This window comes from Ovis canadensis, chromosome 1, assembly GCF_042477335.2.
Source record: "Ovis canadensis isolate MfBH-ARS-UI-01 breed Bighorn chromosome 1, ARS-UI_OviCan_v2, whole genome shotgun sequence".
NCBI lineage: Eukaryota > Metazoa > Chordata > Mammalia > Artiodactyla > Bovidae > Ovis > Ovis canadensis.
Window position 1 is genome coordinate 205,477,621 of NC_091245.1, and position 25,308 is coordinate 205,502,928.

The window sequence follows — 25,308 nt, forward strand, 5'->3', positions numbered from 1 at the left end:
GCACCACAGCTACTGAGCCACACTCTAGAGCCTGTGCTCCGCAACGAGAGAAGCCACTGCACCGCAAAGCCCACGCACCACAACCAGAAGGCAGCCCCTACCTCTGCAACTAGAGAACACCTACCCACAGCAAGGAATACCCACTACAACCAAAAAGAAAAAATAACTTTTAAAAGTTATAAAAATTAAACAAAGGAAGGCAAAGTTTATAGGCAACAAAAAAGAAAGAATACTGATGGGAAGAGGCAATTTGTGAGCAAGAATCTGAAAAGGATGAAATACATGTTACATGCTCAGCCATCATCCCATCCATGCTATTTGGAAACAATAACTGAAATACAGTTGTTAACTGTCATGAAAAGAAATTTCCATGACAACTAGGAAGAAATGATGTTCAACAACAGATACTTTAAAAAATTACTATGGTAAAACTGTCACAATATTAAAATCCTCAAGAATACATACATAGAATAGGTATTCTATTTTCACAACACTGTCAAGTACAGCATTTTTTATGTTCCTGCTCAAGTAGAGCCAAATACATTTTGAAGAGAACTTGCACCCAAGTAAATGACAGCACTGGATTCTGGAAATCCATAGAAGCTATAGGATGCATATATGAAGAAACTGAAGGGAAGGAATGGAAATGCAGGCTTGTGGACACAGTTTGGGGAGGGAGAGGGTGGGGCTAACAGAGAAAGTAACATCAACATATATACACTACTGCGTGTAAAATGGATAGCTGGTGAGAAGCTGCCGTATGTAACACAGGGAGCTCATTCTGGCGCTCTGCGATGACCTAGAGGGGTGGCAGGGGGGAAGGGAGGAAGGCTCAAAAGAGAGGGGATATACGTATAATTATGGCTGATTCCTGTGGCTGTCTGGCAGAAACGAACACAACACTCTAAAAACCAAAAAAAACAAACAAAAAAACTGAAATGAAAATGCTTATTGAGTAAGAGTGATAAAAGCCTTTGAAGATCTTCCCAAGGCTTTCACTTAGGACATTCGGCCCTTTGTTGTTGTTTAGTCGCTCAGTCATATCTGACTCTTTGTGAACCCATGGACTGCAGCACACCAGGCTTCCTTCCCTGTCCTTCCCCATCTCCCGGAGCTCGCTCAAACTCATGTCCATTGAGTCGGTGATGCCATCCAATTGATAGCTTATGGTGAATGGTGTTGGATTTGTGATCTCTGAAGATTTAACTTTGGGATGAGGGACCAGGTTTGATCACTCAAGAGGTTTTGTATAGCAGAGTTTTATTAAAGAAAAAAAGGGACAGAGAAAGCTTCTGACATAGACATCAGAAGGGGGATGGAGAGTGCCCCCCCTGCTAGTTTCAGTAAGCTATTTTATGTCTGTTAGAAAGTTATTAATCAGATAAGAGAGACAGGTAGGCTGATGGAGTTTCACCAGGCCCCTCTCCCACAATATGCATTATTGAAAGAGGATGGCATGAGGTATGTCATCCCCCAGCCATAAAGCAATTGATATGAATACTGGTTTGTTGAGCCATTAGCAGTCAAAAGTTAGTCTTAGGTGGAACCGTTTTGAAGAAAGGCAAATTCCAAAGCAAATACATAATTTCATTAACATAGCTTAAGAAAAACATTTCCATAAGAAAAACACATTGGATAGCTCAAGATTTGAGAAAAGTTCAGTTCAGGTAGAACCAGGTGTCATCATAGCAACACAGAATTTTAAGAGACACTTGCAGCTTATTTCCTCAGTTTGGAGACCCCTGGCCTTCCTGCCTGTTACCCTCTCACAATCCATCTCATCCCTTCTCCTCCTGCCTTCAATCTTTCCCAGCATCAGGGTCTTTTCTGAGTCAGCTCTTTGAATCAGGTGGCCAACGTATTGGAGCTTCAGCTTCAGTCCTTCCAATGAACATTCAGGGTTGATTTCCTTTAGGATTGATTGACTGGTTTGATCTCCTTGCAGTCCAAGGGACTCTCAAGAGTCTTCTCCAACACCACAGTTCAAAAGCATCAATTCTACAGCGCTCAGCTTTCTACATGATCCAACTCTCACATTCGTACATGACTACTGAGAAAACCACAGCTTTGACTATACAGACCATTGCCATCAAAGTAATATCTCTGCTTTTTAATATGCTTTCCAGGATGATCAAGGCTTTTTATTTCAAGGAGCAAGCGTCTTTTAATTTCACGGCTGCAGTCACCATCCACAGTGATTTTGGAGCCCAAGAAAATAAAGTCTCTCAGTGTTTCCATTGTTTCCCCATCTATTTGCCATGAAGTGATGGGACTGGGTGCTATGATCTTATTTTTAGAATGCTGAGTTTTAAGTCAGTTTCTTCACTCTCCTCTTTCATTTTCATCAAAAGGCTCTTTAATTCCTCTTTGCTTTTTGTCATAAGGGTGGTATCATCTGCATATCTGAGGTCATTGATATTTCTCCCAGCAGTCTTGATTCCAGCCTATGCTTTACCAGCTAGGCATTTCACATGATGTACTCTGCCCAAAGGTTAAATAAGCAGGGTGACAATATACAGCCCTGACATACTCCTTTCTTGATTTGGAACCAGTCTGTTGTTCTATGTCCAATTCTAACTCTTGTTTCTTGACCTGCACACAGGTTTTTCAGGAGGCAGGTAAGGTGGGGTGGTATTCCCATTTCTTTAAGAATTTTTCAAAGTTTGTTGTGATCCACACAGTCAAAGGCTTTTTAGCATAGTCAATGAAGTCAATGAAGCAGAAGTAGGTGTTTTTCTGGAATTCTTTTGCGTTTTCTATGCTCCAATGGATGTTGGCAATTTGATCTCTTGTTCCTCTGCCTTTTCTAAATCCAGCTTGTAGATCTGGAAGTTCTTGGTTCATGAACAGCTGAAGCCTAGCTTGAAGGATTTTGAGCATTATCTTTTTAGCATATGAAATGAGTGCAACTGTGTGGTAGTTTGAATATTCTTGGCATTGCCCTTCCTTAGGACTGGAATGAAAACTGACCTTTCCCAGTTCTGCGGCCTCTGATAAGTTTTCCAAATTTGCTGACCTATTGAGTGCAGCACTTTAACAGCACTGTCTTTTAGGATTTGAAATAGCTCAGCCGGAATTTCATCACCTCCACCAGCTTTGTTCGTAGTAATACTACTAAGGCCCACTTGACTTCACATTCCAGGATGTCTGACTTTAGATGAGTTACCACACCATCGTGGTTATCCTGGTCATTAAGACCTCTTTTGTATAGTTCTTCTGTGTATTCTTGCCATCTCTTCTTAATCTCTTCTACTTCTGTTGGGTCCATACCATTTCTGTCCTTTATTATGCCCATCTGTGCATGAAATGTTTAAATCTACAAAGCAGTAATTTACTACTGACTATCTTGAAGCAAGGAAATAGACTACATACTGTACCAACAGATTAAAGAAGAATTTCCACGCCACAAACTTTCAAGACTATATCATAGTTAACATTCAAACCAGAATATCTGCTGTTCTTTAAACTGGCCGCAAGCTTCCCCAACTTCTCCAAAGACCCTCTGCTCATACTCTTCTCTACTAGCGTGTCCTTCTTTCCCTTTTCTTGTCTGACACACAGTAACCATTTTAAACAATGACTGCTGATTTGTCTAGTTAATTACAGAGGAAAATTAAATCTTTATAAAAAATTTTTTCTTCACCTAGAACGCTTTGCTGCTGGTTAGTTAAGAAAAGCTGAAATGAGTTACCAATGAACTGTAGGAACTCTTATCCGAAAAGCTCACACAGAGGGTATTCTGGTGTTTACATGAGTTAAACATGATCCAGTCTGAAGAGGGAAAGAAGTCGAGAAAGTGTCTCAGTTCTAAGGCTTAGGAAAACAACAAATATACACACGTTCAAACAAACACAACCTCCCCCTCACACTCAGCCTGCCAAAGTGAGATGTCACTCCACAAGTTAACACAAAATCATGGAGAATTAGCATACGTATTAAATAACTACAGCACTGATAGCAAGTAAAAAAGAACTGCTTTATCCACTTGCCTTTTGGTAACATGTATTCACTGCTTTGAAACACATTGCAAGTTTACTACTATAAACATAATTAAATGGTGAAATACTTTTATTACAAATGTTGTGATATACACAATGACATATTTTGACTGTAGTTAACAGCTGCCACCAAAATGGCACATTTATGTTAAAACATTATCACTCCACAAAGATTCTTCTAATTATACAATGCTTGTTAGAGGAATAATATGTAAAGACGTCCTAATGGAGAATGACAGTTTGTGAAGTGCAAAAGTAGACCTAAAATTCAAGTCCAAAGTCACCTGCGAATTTGGTCATAAAAACTTCTTTCTGTAGCCCCTTAAAATTATTACAGAGCTTCAATAAGATAATGATAGTTGGCTAAATCCTAATCCAGGGGTCAAGAAACCTTGTAAAGGACCAGAGAGAAAATATTTTAGGCTTTTTAGGATACATGTGGTTTGCATGACATATTCTTCCGTTTTTATAATCCTTAAAAACGGAAGAATATTCTGTCTCACCCAAGCCAGAGGTCAAATGCAGTTAGATTTGGTCTACAGACTGTAGTTTGTGAACCCCTGTCCTAATCTCTTTACACATCTCCCAATAAGATCCACGCATATAGAAAAGAAGAAAAAGAATAACCCACAACCCAGACTAATGGGAAAACTAGAAGGACAACACATATTAAAAACTGTGACTTACAACAGTGGGAAAGTAAACATCCCCAACTAGCAAAGTTGGCTCCAAAGCCCATTTAAAAAAAAAAAAAAACCGTCAAGAAAGAATTGGGTAGAGGAAAGGAGGGTATGACGAGGTTTCAGCAGGCACAGAACACATGTAGTATCAAATGGAATTCACCTCCAAAAGAAAAGGAAGATCCATCCTGGGTGAGTAACTACGGAGGCCAGGTCTGCAACCCAGTGGATCATAGCACTGGCTGATAGGAAGATCAAAGGAAGGAGTCTGGCAAGTATGAATCAGAGGTCTTGGTAAGATACAGCTTTTGAGATAGAAAAGGGAAAGGAAACATTCCTTAGAGGTCTATGGTAAAGAAGGAAGAGCTCAAGAAAAAGATCCTACTAAAACAAGAGACTTGTCAAAGATTGAGAAAACAGACTACACCCCAAAGACACTATTTAAGAAACTGCACTTAGTTATAACAAATAAAGCAGGTACTTGAATGTGGAAAATAGTATGCAATCTTCCCCCATGATCCAACAAGATCACCAATTATTGCTAGTCCAGAAAAATCCATTAAAAAAATGACTAAAAAAAACAGAAAGTGAAGGCACTCAAGAATAAAAATAAGAACTAGCCAAAAAACTGAAGTAAACTATAAACAATATCTCAACATACATGAAATATATTTAAACATACAATTGCAGATTTGAAAGAACATCACAAACCAGAAATTTAAGAATTCAGAAAAGAAATGAAGAGTAGGAAAATGTGAAATAAGAGCTAACTGAACTTGGGAAAAAAAAAAAAAACCTGAAAGGAAAAAAAAAAGTCATCTTAAAAATGAAGACAGAATTACAAGCTACCAAAGGGAGAACAGATATGACCAAAAGTATAGTTAACAGAAATAGAGAACGTAAATAAAAAGAACCAAGAAAATGAAATTTAAACAAAGAAGGAAACAAAAAAGACCAAAGAAAGGTGACAAATATAGAAGACAAAGAAGATATACAAATAACCTAAGTTTCTGAAGATGAAGTACAAAATAATGGAGCAGAAAAAAATATTTAAATCTGTAAATCAAGAAAACTTTTTTAAACTAAAAAGACTCAAATTCACATATTGAAAAGGCCCACAGTACATATATGGCAAAACTGACAGAAAATAGTCAATTCTAAGTACTATCTTAAACTATTAGTCTTTAAATATTAATATAAGGAAAAAGGTATTCTGGTACTCTAGGAAAAAATTAAGTCTCTGGGAAAGTTAAGAAAAGTCAAGTTGACACCAGTATTCCTTATAGCAGTATATAAGAGCAAGATAAATGGGAGGCAACTATTATTTCACTTCAAAAAATTTTAATTGTATAATAGTAGAGAAAACATTACATTGAATCCTATCACTTAGAAAACTACATTGAAAACTACAAAATCTTTCTGAGAAAAATTGAAGAAAATCTAAATTAATGAAACAGTATACCTTTTCATGGGTCACAAAATTTAGTATTGCTAAGTCAATTCTTAAATTGACTAAATACTAAACACAATCCTAATCAAAATTCAGGCAGGCTTCTGTAGAAGTTAAGAAGATAACTTAAGATTCATATTGAAATGCCAAAAACAACCCCAAAACTACAAAATACAAAGTAATTTTGAAAAAGAGTAGGAAGATATAACATGATTTTCATACTCATTATAAAGCTACAGTAATCAAGGCAGTGTGGTACCGGCATCAAGACAGACAAAGAGACGAGGGGCATAGAATGGAGCTCTGAAATAGACCCAGTATACATAGATGATGTATCTTTGACAAAGTACGAAGACAATCCAGTAGAGAAAGGACAGTCTTTTTGTCAAATGATGCTATAAGAATTAGATATCTCAATGCAAAAAAAAGAACAAGAAAAAAAGACCTTGCATCTAAACCTTGCACCACAGGCCAAAATTTCTTCAAAACGGATCACAGCTCTAAAGGTAAAACCATAAAACTTCTAGAGAATATCTTTGTGACCTTGGGTTAGGCAAAGATTTCATAGCTACAGCCCCAGAAGGATTCCTAAAACAAAACTAATAAATTAGACTTGATCAACATTTAAAATTTCTGCTATTCAAAACACAGTGTTAGGAAAATGAAAAAACAAACAACAGACTGGGAGAAAACACCTGCTAAATTCATGTAATCTCATTTTTTTAAACTTACCTAAAAAAAAAAATTCTCAAAACAACAAATACAATTTTTAAAAATAGGGAAAAATGGTCAAAGAGTGGATATTTTCACCATAGTGTATATGTGGATGGAGAATATATGAGTGGTAAACATAACTTCTTTGCTAATATATTTTAATGAAAAGATGTTTAATGTCAGTTGTCAGGAGGGAAATATAAAACCACAATGAGATACCAGCATACATCTACTAGAATGGTCAAATCAAAAAGATGAACCATACAATGTTTTGGAGAGATGAAGAAACTGATACTCTCATATCCTACTGGAACGAAAACTGGCAGAACCACTTTAGAAAAGTCTTGTTAGTTTTTTATGAAGTAAAACAATACACTTCACAAAAGGCCCAGTGGTTTCATTAGTTGGTATTTACTCAAGAGAAATAAAGATATATGTCCACACAAAGGCTTATATGTAAATATTCATGATAGCTTTAGTCATAGTAACTTGAATTGGAAACAATCAAAAAGACCAACTATTGGTGAATGGATCAACAAACTGTATATCCATAAACTGAAAAATTACATAGCCATAAAGAGGGACAACCTACTGATAAAAGAAACAGTACAGGTAAGTCTCAAAAGCATTATTTTAAGTGAAAGAAACCACAAAGTTTATGTTTCTCTCTAAATGACATTTTAGAAAGGTGAAACCCTGTTTCCCAAAGCAGATCAGCAGTTGCCAGGGGCTGGGATTGGGACTCACTACAAAACTGCAAAAGTGACCACCTGTTCTGTATCTAGATTGCAGTAGCAGTTATACGACTGCATACGCTTGTCAACGGAGAAGGACATGGCAACCCACTCCAGTATTCTTGCCCAGAGAATCCCGTGGACAGAGGAGCCTGGTGGGCTGCCGTCCATGGGGTCGCACAGAGTCGGACATAACTAAAGTGACTTAGCATGCATGCATGCTTGTCAAACTCTTCTCTTGAAATGGGATGAATTTTGTATACACTGTACCTTAATAAAGCTAAAGTTAAAAACTTCACTTGAAAAAATATTCCTACATTTTAAAAAGTGAGAAAATATGATTTAAAAGTCTGTCATCTAAATTCTTTAGTGCCTCCCTAAAAATGTTCTTTTTATTAAAGCATATTAATTAGGAAGGTCACAGGAATAATCAACTATAGTAGACAAATAGATAGTGAATCCAGGGTTTAGGATCCTATGTCTTATCAATTTCTCCAGCTGTAATACTTAGGGATGCAGCCAACCCTTGATGCACACACACAGGTAAACCTCTGCTTGTCTTTTAGGCATTTCAAATTCATTAACTCCAAAAAAGAAATAATTATCTACCTCCACCATACCTCACCACTACTCTGCATGCCCACTCTCATCCATCTCCTAATAAAACTGTTTCTCCTCTGATTTCCTGTTGAATCTACAAATAAACCACTATACATTCAGTTCATAAGGTCTAAAATGTAGGAATCTTTGATGCTTCCCTATTCATCTTACCTTTCACATCGAACTGTACAATAAACTCTAAATTTTAGGCTGATTTACCTCCTAAAATATCTTTCAAATCCTTTCTTGTCTTAGAACCCCCACTGTCACTGTCCTAATTCAAGCTGCCATTATCTTTTATCTGGATGACCACAAAATTTTGCTAACATCTTCGTGCCTCCAATCTTATCTTATTTCAATCCATTTTCCATTCAACAATCAGAGGGAATTTTTCTAAACTACAAATTATGACATTTTTCTATTCAGACAGTAAAGAATCTATCTGCAACGCCGGGAGAACTGGGTCCAATCTCTGGGTTGGGAAGATGCCCTGGAGGAGGAGGGCATGGCAACACACTCCAGTATTCTTACCTAGCGAATCCCCAAGAACAGAGGAGCTACGGTTCATGGGGTCGCAAAGAGCTGGAAGGACTGAGCAATTAAGTAAGGCAAAAAGCTTCAGTGGCTATTAAGTCCAAACTTCCTACCATGGATAATAAAACTCAGTCTCTACCTGCCTCTCTGGATTTCTCTCCGAAGAATTCCTTAAAGATGTGGCCATACTGAATTTTTTTCAATTACCTTAACACACACTGCTCTATCTTATTTCCAGGTCTTTCTACATACTCTGTCCTTCGACCTGAAATACTTTTCCTTATCCTTAACCAGACTTCTACACATCCTGTGACACTCACCATCGACATCACTTCATCCAAGACACCTTCCTGACCCTTCCACTAGATCCCCCTACTAAATGCTCTTACAGCATCCTGCATATCTCCAGTGACATGTTTTATACCATGCTATAGTTACTAATCTACAAGCTGGATCCTCTTCCTCCACAAAGGCAAGGTTTATATCCTGTCAGCCCAGGGTACACACACACTCAGTACAGTATGTTTGACATACTTGGCAAATATTTGTCAAGTAAATGACAGAGATTTTATCACAGTCTTGCTATCAATATCAATATCATAATTTAGACATAACCATAATCCCAAATGATCTTCAGTGCCACGACAGTACTTTAAAAAACGAAAACTAGGTAAAATTCTTTGTTGCTCTCTAGGACGCTTTCTGAACCCCTGCCCTACCACTTCTTGTTTCTTTTTTCCTCCAGGCCAGACACTAAGTACACTTACATTGTATCCTGGACGTCTAAGGTCTCCTAAACCAACTAGATTTGACTTTCATTTTCTAAGTTTCTTTTCCCTTCTTCCTCTGCTATTTAAGTTACTACTTCTGAAATCAGATTTTCCAATTAAACTAATGCAAAACGTGATATGAGTGGAATCTCAATCTTCTCACAGGCACTTTTAAAAAATTTAACAGTGTATTATTCAACTTAAGAGTACTATGTGTTCATTAAATAAATTTAGTTCATCTCAAAGATATAATCACTATTAACATTTAGATATATTTCCTTCCTATTTCCTTCACATTTTTTTTTAGTCAGTCTGCTGTTTCACTAGATACTAAAATATAAGCACTGTCCACATTATCAAAAGCTTTTTAAAAAAGCAACTACAATATGGCTTAATTAGGAAGATGTATCATGTTTTATATAATTATTCCCCTGGGGGCATTTTCACAGCGAATCTGGCTTACCCAGACCTCTCTTTAATAAAAACAGGTATAAGGATATTTTTTTCAGCAGGAAGCTTCCACGTTTCATTTCAACTCTAGCTACTTCTACTATCATCATCACCGCATGTCATTCAGAGCAATCTGCCATCTTTAGTATGCAAACAACAACAATTTACGAAATAAAGGATGTACCACATCTAACTCTGCTTTAACTTTTTAATAAGGATGTGTCAGAAAGAGACATACAGACAGACACAAACACTCAGGGAGAAAGGAAAGAGAGGGGAGGAAAGCAGGAAAGGAAGGGTAGGAAGGAGAAAAAGAATTAGAAATTATGGATGGCACAACAAAATTAAACATTTGAGACCCTGACTTACTGCTAGAGCATAAAAATTGTATCTGTGTAAGGACTATTATTCATCTTTCTATTAATTAACACCCCAACTCCTTTTAAGAATACCTTAGAATCACAGTATTTCTTACCAGCGCCAATACATTTAGAAATTCTCGTGTGTCGAAATGCAGCAAAGTCCGAATATAGGGATAGATTTCTTCTTCAGGGGGAGCTTCTGTTGAATGCAGGCGAATTAGAAATTCAAACACCTGCAAGTTGAAAAAAAAAGAAACTTGATTCTTTTCTCACAAAGTATCTTGCTGAAGCAATGATTCCCATTTGTATAAAATAAAACCAGGTTGAATTTAGTTTAAATTGCCACTGGGTTATAACTTCTCTAACCTCTCAGCTATAATTACTGGCTCCAGTGATGGTGTGCAGGTTCTCTCCTGTCACAGCAGATAGCTCCGGACCCATGTGCAACCCTCAATTACAATTTGTCTTTACTGCATTTTAAGAGAGTAAAAATGCTATGAAAATGTACCAACCTGGTTTTTAACCAAGGGAACAAGATCTTCAGGGATGTCACCCAGCGGATAGGCACGACCTGCTAGACAACAGCTAGAAGAGAAGAAATTGAGCGGATTTGGTGACTCTTAATGGGCTAACTTCCTGGGAACACACTGTTCTCAAACCTAAGATACTAGTCTGATGTTTAAGCAGGCTCAGCTCTTGTCAGTTAGGTCAGGTCCAAATTCAGATTGAGATGATAACCAGTTCAGAAAACATGGGTAACAGAAGGTGGTGGTGAAATAACACATCCTGTGACTGAGTAATGATTTTCGTTTCTTTTTATTTTTCCTAAGAAAAACCCAAGCTGCACTAAATGAACAAGAAGGAATAAGGGCAGATTACCTAAAAGTTTCACACCCAACATCTGGAAAGAATCTGACAGCATCATTATACTGTTAACAGGTAAAAGCCTCAGGTTCGCAGAGACTTTTAAATCCAGTGGTTTTAAGACTGGTGAATAAAGATGAGAAATGAGCTAGGCTAAAAAATATTTGTAATCGGACAAGCCTTTGGGGAGAATTAGAATCTCACGAGAAATTAACTATACGGTTTTACCTCTAAACCAGACCTTCCTAATGGCTAATGACTAGCTCTGGGGGCTGAGTTATAAACTGTCTTCTGAATATGTCCTTATTTTGGTGGCAGGGGGTGGGGATGAGTAAATTTTAAACTTCTTTGAAGTAGTTATCAATTTTGAATGTTACAGACAACTGGATACCAGCATATTCTAAAAAGTTTAAAGTGCAGATGATAAAGAGCAAGGCAAATGCTACATATGTTCTTCTACACTAAAGAATCGAGGTAACAAATGTGAAAGAGGTCTCAAAGTTAATAATTCTGATGCATACAGAAGCTAAAATAATGTGCCAGCAGGTTCTGCCACCTTCCTGCCTACCTGCCAGACACTTATTTATGTAAAAGCTCTATTAGGACACAATTCTGAGCTTGCATAGTCTATCAGAAGAACTCTGATCCAGGAATAAACAGATAAACATTTCTGCTTACTTCAGTCACTAACTTTGTTCATGATGCAAACTAATTTCTTGCCCTTATACATAAAATATGGACAAAAACATATCCCATAGACTTGGAAGTAAAAGTAAAATACTCTGTATCAAGATTTCTCAACCTCTGCCCTACTGATATTTCGGTATTCTTTGCTGTGGGCACTATCCTGTTCACTGCAGAATGCTAAGCAGCATCCCTGGCCTCTATGCATTAAATGCCAGTGGCATCTCTCCTGACCCCAGCTGTGACAAAGCAAAATGTCTTTAGACATTGCAAATACATGGCAGAGGAGAGCAAGGGTGGGGGACAGAATTACTGATTGTTCAGAAGCACGGCTATACATGAAAGAATGCTGAAAAATGAAAGCACTATACAGATTAAGAGATGACAGTACCTCTGAGAATATAGGAGACGTTTTTTAAAAGAAGCATACACACATAAATAAATTAAAAATCTCTTACCTAATATATACAAGAAGCTTGTTGCCCATAACAACTTGCTCATCTAAAATAGAAAAGTATCTTTAGCAATTCTCTCTCAAAAGCTTTTCAGAAGTATAATCTTTATGTGGAAACAACTAACAACAACAACAAAACTTTGGCATTTAAGGTGCTCTAGGTTTACTCCCAAACAATAGAAAAGTGAGATAAGACCACTTTAATTAATACTTTTTTTTTTTTAGAATTTCTAATAGATTCTTTTCACAGACACAAAATCAGTCAGTCATTCAAGGGTACACATACAATAAAAGCTGTAAACCTTGTATAGGGATCTATGTATTGTTGGCGTAACTAATAGCTTGGGCCAAGAAAAGTGTTGAACAGGCAATGATTTGACAGATTAACTAATTAATATTAAGGTATAATTATAATGCCTTCTCATTTGTAACATGGACTCTTACTACCTACAATATTCTAGGCTAGAAAGGTCATTGTTCACAAATGTTTAAGAAACTGAAGACTAAACACTCTTTATGACCTTTTGTATCCTAAAGTTATGTCTAAGATTTAACATTCTGTCATCTGGTAGTATAAATTTATTTCTTGGTTAAAAGAAACTGGAAACATAATTAGACCAAGTTTTAGGCCAAAAGATCAAAGTTAACAAAGAATAGTATAAGAGCATCAAGAAGGGGTGAAGTGATCAGCAATCCTTATGGCTGGTAGGAATTTACGGTTGGTAATACTGATGAACTGAAATTTTTGACAAGAATACTGGAATAATGCAAGCAAGTATACATATCTTAATCAATAATCCTTTATAAAGACTCCAAGTCTGTGTTGTTGTACTTGCAAATAAACTTGAATTGTTCAAAATTACATGAATAATTAGATTCTGCTTCAATTCCAAACATTTTTTCCAATCAATAAACTTTTACTTTTGTAGAGAAGTTTTAATCATGTTACAGCAAAATTGAGATGGAGGTATAGAGATTTCTTGTATATCCCTCATTCCTACACCACACAACCTCCACCACTACCAACACCCTGCACCAGTGAGACCTTGTCATCAATGAACAAACATTAGCGTATCATTACCGCCTAAGTCCACAGTTCACATCAAGGCTCACTTTTGCTGCTGTACACTCTACAGTGTGTCATTCGCTCAGTTGTGTTCAACTCTTTGCGACCCCATGGTCTGCCCATGGAATTCTCCAGGCAAGAATACTGGAGTGGATTGCCCATTCCCTTCTCCATGCGACCTTCCTGACTCAGGGAACGAACCTGGGTCTCCTGCATTGCAGGCAGATTCTTTACCATCTGAGCTACCAGGGAAGCCCTGTACACTCTATGGGTTTTGACAAATGTATACTAACATATATCCACCATTATAATATCACAGAAGAGTTTCACTGCCCTAAAAATCCTCTACTCTACCTATTTGTCCCTCCATTCCCTTTAACCCCTAACAAACGCTGATTCTTTTATTGTCTCCATAGTTTTGCCTTTTGCATCATGTCATATAATTGGAATCCTAAGTCGTCGCCTTTTCAGACTGGCTTCTTTCACTCAGTAATGCATTTCATTTTCCCCCACATCTTTTCATGGCTTGATAGCTCATTTATTTTTGGTACTTGACGATATTTCATTGTATGGATGTACAAAGTTTATTCACTCATTTACCTACTAAAGAACATCTTGGTTGCTTCCAAGTTTAGGCAGTTATGAAGAGAGCTACTATCCACGTTTGTTGTGACGCCTTTGTGGAGACAGATTTTCAACTCCTTTGGGTAAAGGAGTGCAGTTGCTGGATCATACAGTAAAAGCATGTTTAGTTTTATAAGCAATTGCCAAATTGTCTTCCACACTGGCAATACCATTTTGCATTTCCACCAGCAATAAATGAGAGTTTCTATTGCTCCACATCCTAGCCAGCATTTGGTGGTGTTGGTGTTTCAGATTTCAGCCATTCTAATGGGGGTGTGTGCTGGCATCCCATTGCTGTTTTAATCTGTAATTCCCTAACGGTGCGGAACATCTTTCAGTATGTTTACTTGCCATCTGCGTATCTTCTTTGAGATGTCTGTTCAAGTCTTTGTTCATTGTTTAATTGCATTGTTTATTGTTTAATTGCATTATTCATTTTCTTATTGTCAAGTTTTAAGAGTTATTTATATATTTTGGATAAGAGTCTTTTGCAAATATTTTCTCCCAGTCTGGATTACCTTCTCATTCTCCTGATGTGGTCATTTGCAGAGCAGAAGTTTTTACTTTTAAAGAAGCACAGCTTATCAATTACTTCTTTCATGGATAATAATCTTTCTTTCATGGATAGTGCTGTATCTAAAAATTCATTACCATGACTACAGTCAACTAAATTACTGCCTGTGTTGTCTTCTAGATATTTTACAGTTTTGCATTTTCCAATTACGTCTGTGGTCCACTGTGAGTTAATTTTTGTGACAGGTGTAAGGTCTGTGTCTAGATTCACTAGATTCACATTTGCTCCTTGGAAGAAAAGCTATGACCAACCTAGACAGCATGTTAAAAAGCTGTCACTTTGCAGGTGGATATGCAGTTTTTCCCCCATCATTTGTTGAAAAGACTATCTTTACACCAAAAGCTTCTTCAAAGATCAGTCAACTATGCTTAGAGAGTCTATTTCTGAGCTATTTTGTTCTACCGATATATTTTTTTATTCTTTTGCCAACACCACATTGTCTTGATTATAGTGAAACTGAAGTTGCTCAGGCGTGTCCGACTCTTTGCGACACCATGGACTATAGCCTATCAGGCTTCTGGATCCATGGGATTTTCTAGGCAAGAGTACTGGAGTGGGTTGCCATTTCCTTCTCCAGCAGATCTTCCTGACCCAGGGATCAAACCTGGGTCTCCTGCACTGCAGGTAGACACTTTACCCTCTGAGCTAGGTTTACATTAAATCTGAAAGTTAGGTCGTGTCAGTCCTCCAACATTGTTCTTCTCTCTCAATACTGTTTTAACTATCCTGAGTCTTTTGCTTCTCCATATACATTTCAGAATAAGACTATTAATATCCAAAAAATAACTTGCTGGGATTTTGATTGGGATTGCACTGAACCTATAGATCAGTTTGGTACAAAATGACATCATGACAACATTGAGTCTTCCTATCTATGAACACAGAATATCTATCCATTTATTGAGTTCCTTGATATCTTTCATCAGAGTTTCGTAGTTGTCCTCATTTAGATCTTGTACATACTTTGTCAGATTTATACATAAGCGTACTAATATAAATGGTATTTATACCATGTAATACAATGAAATTAAAAAGACCCTTGCTCCTTGAAAGAAAAGTTATGACCAACCTAGACAGCATATTAAAAAGCAGAGATATTACTTTGTCAACAAAGGTCTGTCTAGTCAAAGCTATGGTTTTTCCAGTAGTCATGTATGGATGTGAGAGTTGGACTATAAAGAAAGCTGAGTGCCGAAGAATTGATGCTTTTGAACTGTGGTGCTGGAGAAGATTCTTGAGTGTCCCTTGGACTGCAAGGAGATCAAACCAGTCTATCCTAAAGGAAATCAGTCCTGAATATTGACTGGAAGGACTGATGCTGAACCTCCAATACTTTGGCCACCAGATGCGAAGAACTGACTCAGTGGAAAACACCCTGATGCTGGGAAAGGTTGAAGGCAGGAGGAGAAGGGGACAACAGAAGATGAGATGGTTGGATGGCATCACCAACTTGATGGACATGAATCTGAGCAAGCTCTGGGAGTTAGTGATGGACAGGGAAGCCTGGCTTGCTGCAGCCCATGGGGAGGCAACGAGTCTGACACGACTGAGTGACTGAACTGAATGGATAAATGGCAGTGTGCTTTTATTTTCGAATCCCACTTGTTCACAGGTATATAGTAAAGTGACTGCCTTTTGTATATTAACTTTGTATCTGCAAACTTGCAACAACTGCTAATCAGTTCCAGGAGTTTGGGGGTCAATTCTTTCCGACTTTCTACATAAATGATCATGTTACCTGTAAACAGTTTTATTTCTTCCTTCCCAATCCATATACCTTTTATTTCCTTTTCTTATCTTTCTGCACTAGCTAAGACTTTCAGTATGATGTTGAAAAGCAGTGGTAAGAAAAGGACATCCTTGCCTTGCTCCTCACCACTAAGTGTCTCACCAATAAATATGACATTAGCTGTAGGTATTTTGTAGATGTTCTTTATCAAGTTCCACAAGTTTTTCTCTATTCCTAATTTGCTGAGAGTTTTTATCATGAATAGAAGTGGAACTTTGTTAAATGCTTTTTCAGCATCTACTGATATGATCATGTGATTTTTCTTCTCTCATTCTTGACTTTCAAATGTTGAAGCAGCCTTGCACACCTGGGATAAACCTCACTTGGTTGTGGTGTATAATTCTTTTTATAACTTGACAGATTCAATTTGCTAATATTTTGTTGAGAATTTTTGTTTTTATATTCATGAGAGATACTGGTCTGTAAGTTTTATTTCCTTACAATGTCTTGGTTTTGGTATCAGGCATCATAGAAAAAGCTAGATAATATTCCCGGAGTTCCGTCTTCTGAGAGATTGTAGACAATTGGTATAGTTTCTCCCTTAAATTTAAGTTTAGCAAAATTCATCAGTGAAACACACTGGACCTAGCGTTTTCTGTTTTAGAAGGTTATTAATTACTGGCTCAATTTCTTTAATAGGTATAGGCTTATTCAGATTATCTATTTCTTCTTGTGTGAGTTTATCTTTCAAAAAATTGGCCTGTTTCATTAGGGTTATCAAACTTATGAGCATAGAATTATCCATAATACTCTTTTATTATTACTCTTCTAATGCCCATAGGATCTGGACAACTATCCCTTCTTCCATTTCTGACATTAGTAATTTTGTGTCTTTTCTCCTTCTTATCCAAGCTAGCCTGGCTAGAGGCTCAGATTTTATTGATCTTTTCAAAGAAAAAGCTTTTGGTTTTCACCAACACCCCCCCCCCCACACACACACACACACATAAACAATTTTCTCAACTGATTTCTTATTTTCAGTTTTATTAATTTCTCTTCTAATTTTCATTACTTTTCTTTTGCTCACTTTGATTTAATTTGTTCTTTTTCTAAATTCCTAAGGTAGAAGCTTAAGAGTATTGATTTTAGATTTTTCTTCTTCTCTAATATATGCATTCAGTGTTATAAATTTCTCTTGAAGCTCTGCATTAGCTGCATCTCACAAATTTTTTAAGTATTTTCATTTATTTCAAAATACTGTTAAATTTCTCTTGAGATTTCTCCTTTGTCCATGTATTAGAAGTGTGTTGTTTAATCTCCAAGTATTTGGAGACTTCCCAGCTTTCTTTCTGGAGAAGGAAATGGCAACCCACTCCAGTACTCTTGCCTAGAAAATCCAATGGACAGAGGAGCCTGGTAGGCTGCAGTCCATGGGGTCGCTAAGAAACAGACACGGCTGAGCGACTTCACTTTCACTTTTCACTTTCATGCATTGGAGAAGGAAATGGCAACCCAGTCCAGTGTTCTTGCCTGGAGAATCCCAGGGACAGGGGAGCCTGGTAGGCTGCCATCTCTGGGGTCACGCAGAGTCGGACACAACTGAAGTGACTTAGCAGCAGCAGCAGCTTTCTTTCTCTTAGTATTTTCTAGTTTAATTCCATTATGGTCTGAGAGTAGGATTTATATGATTTCTATTCTTTTAAATTTGTTGTGCTTTATGAACCAGAACATGGAGTTTTTTATATTCTGCTTTCATTTTTGCTACATATATACATGAAAGGTAATATTCAAGTTTGTTTCAAAAGGATTAGTTTCAGGGCTACTGAAAAGGGACTAAGAATAAAGAGGGATTAAGACTCTACCAAATGATCTTCCCTGTTCCTGTCCTTACAGAAAGAAAAAACTACAAAACCTAGACATGATATGAAAAGCTACCTGAAGATACTGAAAAGGGAACAGAAGTAGTAGACAAATCTGGTGGGAAGTTCACATTCTCTGGGAACAGGACAGACTGGCACCCACACAGTAACTGCACACAGAGGCTGTAACAGAAAGAAAACTAATCTTTCTGGGAGAAGGGACCAGAAAAGTGAAGGAAACCGTGAATGCAGAAGAGACTAGTGAAATCTCAAAATAGAAAGAGTCGAAGAGGGGATCTTCAAACTACCTACCCATATTAGTGACTGATCCCTAAGCTGCTGTATATGAACAACAGTCAGAGCAGCTCATCCAGAAAGAAAAAGTCAGAACCAAGACAAGAGTTCACCCCTGAAGGTCCTAGAGTAGTTGGTTTCAGTGTGGAGTTCGTGTGCTCAGAGGAGAGGAGACAGGGACGTGCACAAGTAAATTACCATCACTGGAGGTTTGCAGTCTGAGACCAAGTGCAGTCTGTGTGCCAAGCATAGTAGCAGCTGGGGGCTCACGTGGGGAAACCAGCAATCTTTCTGGTTGGGGAGCTCAAGAAGTTAGGTGATGTGAACAGTCAACAGACTGGCAGAATCTTATAAAAAAGTAAGCCAGAAAGAGGATCTTCAAACTTGATTACCTTCATTATTGACTGACCCTTAAACCACACAGATGGAACAGAATCAAAGCAAACCAGCTAAGGACACAGGACCTTTTGAGAAGGGACTGGAGCCACAACAGAAACAAGAGTTTGCAATTCAAGCCCAACCAAGAAAATTACCTGATAAGACAATAAGAAAAAATTACTGGTGGAAAAAATAACAGAATCCAGAATCTCCATAATGTAACATTCAAATATTCAGGATACAATCTAAAATATTTCATCATATTTCATGTGATGAAACAAGAAAATAAAACATATTATGTTTTTCTTAAGGGAAAAGAAAATCAAGCCCAAATCTGAAATGAACAAAATGTTAGAACTGATAAGAATTTTAAATCAACTATTATATTTATCCTCAATGAAACAAAACAAAATATGTTTCATCACATGAAAATCTGAACAGATAAATGAAGAGATGCTGGAGAGAGACAGAAGCAATAAAAAAGAACCTAGTGAAAATTACACAACTATAAAATATGATCATGGAAGATAAATATTCACAATGGATTTAACAGCTGAGTTGACATGAAAGAGAGTGAATCTGAAGGAAGAACAGAAACCATCCAAGGACAAGGACGGATAGGAAAAAGGCCAAACCCAACAAAAACAAAAGCCAGAGGGACTGACCTATAAGATGATGGAGGGAGAACCTCCAATAATCTGCTCCTCCATGAAACCAAAGAGAACACTGGCAGATATGATCAAAATCAACTTTCCCAGAACTCTCGAAATTACTTAAGGCTTCCAATAATCCTAGGAATATTTAATTCAAGGAAAATGCCTGAATGTCAGTAAGAACAGTGAGCTTCACAGTGGTTTAACATTACCTAGTCCCACTCGCTTTTTCCCAGCTTCACCATAGCTTTGAAACCAACAAACAGTCTTGCGACTGTGGGAGCTGTGAAAACCAGCACCCATGCAACCATTCAAGGGGGCAAAATGGGTTTGGAGTGCCCCGAAAGCCCATCCCTTAGAGAACTATCACTGTTTAACCTATTTGGCAGCTCACTTAAAAGCTGCATTCTAGGGCTTATCTTTTTCTGTCCTGACTCAGAGCTTACTCAAAGCAAACAGCACTATCCTCAAGGGATATTTAACTTTACAGGTACCAGAGGTAGTGCACCAGAAGGAACTGATTAAAGACCCACCAGAAAATTTAAAAGGAAAAACTGGAGAATGGAGGTCTTCAGGGGCTTTTAAAATTTTCAAAATATTTCTGGAACTCTAGAAGGACATGAACATGTACAGGTAAAGGGCTGTGGACACATGCAGGAAAGACCTGAAAAGACTTACAACCTATGCCTGACTTTGAGGATCTGCACAAGCAGGAAGTAAACGCTAATAAGGCAGAATTGTAAAGTGTCTACTGCAGCATCAGAACTCCAAAATAAAATAAAAGCTGACAGACCTAAAATAAGAAATAGATATTTCAACAATAACATTTAGATACCTCAATACTCATTTTTCAATAATGGATAGAACAATTAGAGGAAGATGAACAGGAAATAGAAGTCTTGAACAAAACTATAAGCCAACTAAATCTAACAGACATCTATGGAACATTCTACTCAACAACAAAACACATTCATTATTTTCAAGTGCACTTGGGATATTCTCCAGAATAGGCCATATATTAGGCTATAAGTTTCAATAAATGAAAAAAATAGAAACCATACAAAGTATGTTCTCTAAGTACAATGGAAAGAAGTGAGAAATCAGTATCGGAAGGAAATGTGAAAAATCCAAAAATATGTGGAAATTAAACAACATACTTCTAAATACCAATATCTCAAGGCAAATTATTGGAGAAGGAAATAGCAACCCACTCCAGTGTTCTTGCCTGGAGAATCCCAGGGACAGGGGAGCCTGGTGGGCTGCCATCTATGGGGTTGCACAGAGCTGAACACGACTGAAGCGACTTAGCAGCAGCAGCAGCAGCAAGGCAAATTAGAAAATACTTCAAGATGAATGAAAATAAAGATACAACAGACACAACTTATGGAACACAGCCAAAGCACTGCTTAGAGATATCTGCAGCTATAAACACCTATTTTTAAAAAAAAAGGAAGAAAGAGTTCAAATCAATAATCTAGACCTTCACCTCAAGAAACTAAAAAAAAAAAACCCAAGGCAAGAAGAAGTAAATAATAAAGGCTAAGCAGAAATAAATTAAAGAGCAAAGAAAAATAATACCACTAAGATCAAAATTAGTTCTTTGGGGAAAAAAAACAATAAAATTGACAAACCTTTAGCTAAACAGATCAAGAAGAAAGAAGACTCAAATTACAAATATTAGTAATAAGAGACATCACTATAAACCTTATAAAAACAGAATTATAAGAGAATACCATAACCATTATATGGTAACAGATTAAATGGACACATTCCTAGAAACATAAAAACTACCAAAACTGATTCAAGAAGAAACGAATAATCTGAACAGACTTAACAAGCAGAGACTGAACTAGTAATTTAAAAACTTCCAACAAAAAATATTCCAGGCTCACATGGTTTTATTAATGAATTCTACCACATATTTAAAGAATTAACACCAATCCTTCAAAACCTCTTCCAAAAGACAGAAGAGTGAACACTTCCCAACAATTTCATGAGCAAGTATACCAAGATATCAAATATACTTGATACTAAGAACAAAAAAGAAAAGATATGAAAAGAAAATTATACAACAATATCTTTTATGAAGACAGCCATAAAAAATTATCAGAAAAATTTAGCAAACTCAATCTTAAAACATGTAAAAACAATTATATTGTGACCAAGGGAGATTTACTCCAAGAACATAAGACTGACTTAACATATAAAAATGAATCAAGTTTATAAACCATATCAATAAAATAAAGGATAAAATCCACAAGATTATCTTCACAGATGCAGAAAAAAGCATTTGATAAAATCCAACCATTCCATGTTAAAAACACTCAAATTAGGAACAGAAGGCAATTTTCTCAAAACGATAAGGCCATCTATGAAAAACCGACAATTAACATCATATTCATGGTATCTGGTCCCCTCACTTCATGGCAGATAGATGGGGAAACAGTGGAAACAGTGGCTGACTTCATTTTGGGGGAACTCCAAAATCACTGCAGATGGTGACTGCAGCCATGAAATTAAAAGACGCTTACTCCTTGGAAGGAAAGTTATGACCAGCCTAGACAGAATATTAAAAAGCAGAGACATTACTTTGTCAACACAGGTCTGTCTAGTCAAGGTTATGATATTTCCAGTAGTCATGTATCGATGTGAAAGTTGGACTATAAAGAAAGCCGAGCGCCGAAGAATTGGTGCTTTTGAACTGCGGTGTTGGAGAAGACTCTTGAGAGTCCTTTGGACTGCAAGGAGATCCAACCAGTCATCCTAAAGGAGGTCAGTCCTGGGTGTTCACTGGAAGGACTGATGTTGAAGCTGAAACTCCAATAATTTGGCCACCTGATGCAAAGAGCTGACTCATTTGAAAAGACCCTGATTTGGGGAAAGATTGAGGGCAGGAGGAGAAGGGGATGACAGAGGATGAGATGGTTGGATGGCATCACCAACTCGATGGACATGGGTAAACTCTGGGAGCTGGTGATGGACAGGGAGGCCTGGCATGCTGCAGTTCACGGGGTTGCACAGAGTCAGACATGACTGAGCGACTGAACTGAACTGAAGTTAATGGTAAAAAACTGAATGCTTCCCCCGTAGGCAGAAAAAAGCTAAGGATGTCCATTCTTGCCACTTCTGCTCAACACTGTATTGGAGGTTCTAGACAGATCAATTAGGGAAGAAAAATAAAAGGAATTCAGATCAGAAAGGAAGAAGTAAAATTAACTTTATTAACAGATGACATGATCATATAGCTGAAAAATTCCAAAGAATCCATTTTAAAAATTAGAACTGGTGAATGAAGGATGCAGATACAAGATCAATATAAAAATCAACTTTACTGCAAATACCCTGGTGGTCCAATTGTTAGGACTCAACACTCACTTCTGGGGCTGGGGTTCAAATCCTAGTTGGGAAATTCAGATCCTGCAAGCTGCTGGTTTAGCCAAAAAAACAAAAAATTAATTTTATTTCTATACACTGCCAATGAACATTCTGAAAATGAAATTTTTTAAAAATCCATTTATAATGGCATCAAACTAAATAAACTAGGAATAGATTCAGCAAAAGAAGAAGTATATGACTTGTACACTGAAAACCGCAACACTGAAAGAAATTAAAGAAGACCAAACAAATGGAAAGATAGACTGTGTTCATGGAACTGGAAGACTAATAATGCTAAAATAGCAACACTCCCCAAACTGATCTATCAATTCAAAGCAATCTTCTCTCCAAATTGATCTATCAATTCAAAGCAATCTTTATCAAAGTCTCAGCTGTCTTTCTGCAGAAGTTGAGAAAACAAACTGATTTTAAAAGACCAAAATAAATGGAAAATATATATCCATAGGTTAGAAGACTCTACATTAAGATGGCAATCCCCTCTGCCCCAAAACTAACCTATAGAATCAATGCAATCCCAAACAAAATTCAAGTAAGCTTTTTAAAAGAAACTGATAAGCGGATTTTAAAGGTCATTCAGGAAGGCAAAGGGCCTTTTATTCTGAAAAAGAATAAAGCTGGAAGAGTAAAGATACCTGATCTTAAGACCTACTACAAAGTTATAATCAAGACAGTATATTATTGGCATTGGGCTTCTCAGGTGGCACTAGTGGTTAAGAGCCTGCCTGCCAATGCAGGAGAGGTAAGAGACACGAGTTCGATCCCTCGGTCGAGAAGATCCGCTGGAGGAGGACATGGCAACCCACTCCAGTATTCTTGCCTGGAGGAATCCCACGGACAGAGGAGCCTGGTGGGCTACAGTCCATAGGGTCGCAGAGTTGGACACAACTGAAGCAACTAAGCACTGACATACAGGCCAATGGAATGTAACAAGAAGTTTGGAAATAAACTCATACAGTCAGTTGACTTTTGACAAAAATCAATTTTTTGCAAAAAAAAATTTTTTTCTAAAAAAAATGTACAGATAATTCAATAGAAACAAGATAATCTTTTTCAAAACATGGTAGAGGAACTGATAACTATAGAGGGAAAAGTCCCTGAACTTCACCTTGCATCATATATGAAAGCTAACTCAAAATGTATTACAAAACCGAACATAAATACTAAAACTATTATATCTCTACTGAAGTCGCTCAGTCGTGTCCGACTCTTTGCAACCCCATGGACTGTAGCCTACCAGGCTTCTCCCTCCATGGGATTCTCCAGGCAAGAGTACTGGAGTGGGTTGCCATTTCCTTCTCCAGGGGATCTTCCTGACCCAGGGATTGAACCCAGGTCTCCCACATTCCAGGCAGATGCTTTCACCTCTGAGCCACCAGGGAAGCTCTAGAAGCAAACAAAAGATAAAATCTTTATGATGCTGAGTTGGACAAAGATTTCTTAAACAGAACACCAAAAGTCGAAAACTAAAGAAAAACAAAATAAATAAAATGGACCTCATGAAGACTGAAAACTTTTGTTCTTTGAAACATGGTTAAGAAAACAAAACAGTAAGCAACAGACTGGGCACAAGATTTTGTGAAACCCATGTTTAAAAAGGCCTTGTATCCAGACTACACAAGGACTCTAAAAGGCTCTGATGGAGATTTCACACACCCAGAATTCAATAATATGAAGTCAAGTAACATCTCTTCTCTACCTTTCTAGAAAGTGCTAAAAGATTTAAATGGATGATTCATACAAAAAAAAATCAGTGAATGGGCAAAAGCACATGAAAAGATGCTGAACATCACTAACCATGAGGGAAATAAAAATTTAAACCACAATGAGATACCATTATCCACCCACTTAGAATGGCTAAATATTTTAAAAGACTGACAATACCAAGCGTTTGCAAAGATATGGAGCTATCAGAAATCTCTTATACTGCTGATGGGAATGTAAAACGGTATACTCATTTTGAAAAACCAAACAGCAATACTTCAGAAAGTAAAACATATATTTACTATACAATCCATCCATTTTAATTCTAGATAGTTGTCCAAGAAGAATGAACATATGCCCAAGAAAACTTATTCACAGCTATGGGTCAGGAATGGGGGATAAGAACAACATAAGGGATACCTGTGGTGATGAAACTGTTCTGTACTGTGATCAATGTGAATATTTGGTTGTGATACTCTGCTTTAGTTTTGTAAGATGTTGCCACTGAGGGAAAATGGGTGAACAGTATGCAGGATCTCTGTGTCATTTCATACAATTGCATGTGAATCTACAATTTCCTCATAATAAAAAGTTTAATTAAAAACATAACAAAACTCATTCACAAATGGAGCAGCATTACTTATGATAGCTCCAAAACAGAAGCAACTGGGTCCTTCAACGGATGAGTAGATAAACCAGTGACAGTATACCCAACCCATGGATCACCATTTTCAGCAACT

At 37.2% G+C, this 25,308-nt stretch overlaps 1 protein-coding gene across 7 annotated transcripts in view; it reads right to left on the minus strand.

Annotated features, from left to right (window-relative positions):
• Window positions 1–25,308, minus strand: part of VPS8 (VPS8 subunit of CORVET complex) — a 395,845-nt gene that overhangs the window by 160,868 nt on the left and 209,669 nt on the right. For all 7 annotated transcript variants that reach the window (XM_069558731.1, XM_069558750.1, XM_069558751.1 and 4 more), the window contains 3 exons: window positions 12,299–12,341; window positions 10,805–10,877; window positions 10,406–10,525 (listed from right to left, as the gene is read on the minus strand). In XM_069558731.1, coding sequence (XP_069414832.1) covers window positions 10,406–10,525; window positions 10,805–10,877; window positions 12,299–12,341 — 236 coding nt within the window. The remainder of the gene's footprint in view (window positions 1–10,405; window positions 10,526–10,804; window positions 10,878–12,298; window positions 12,342–25,308) is intronic.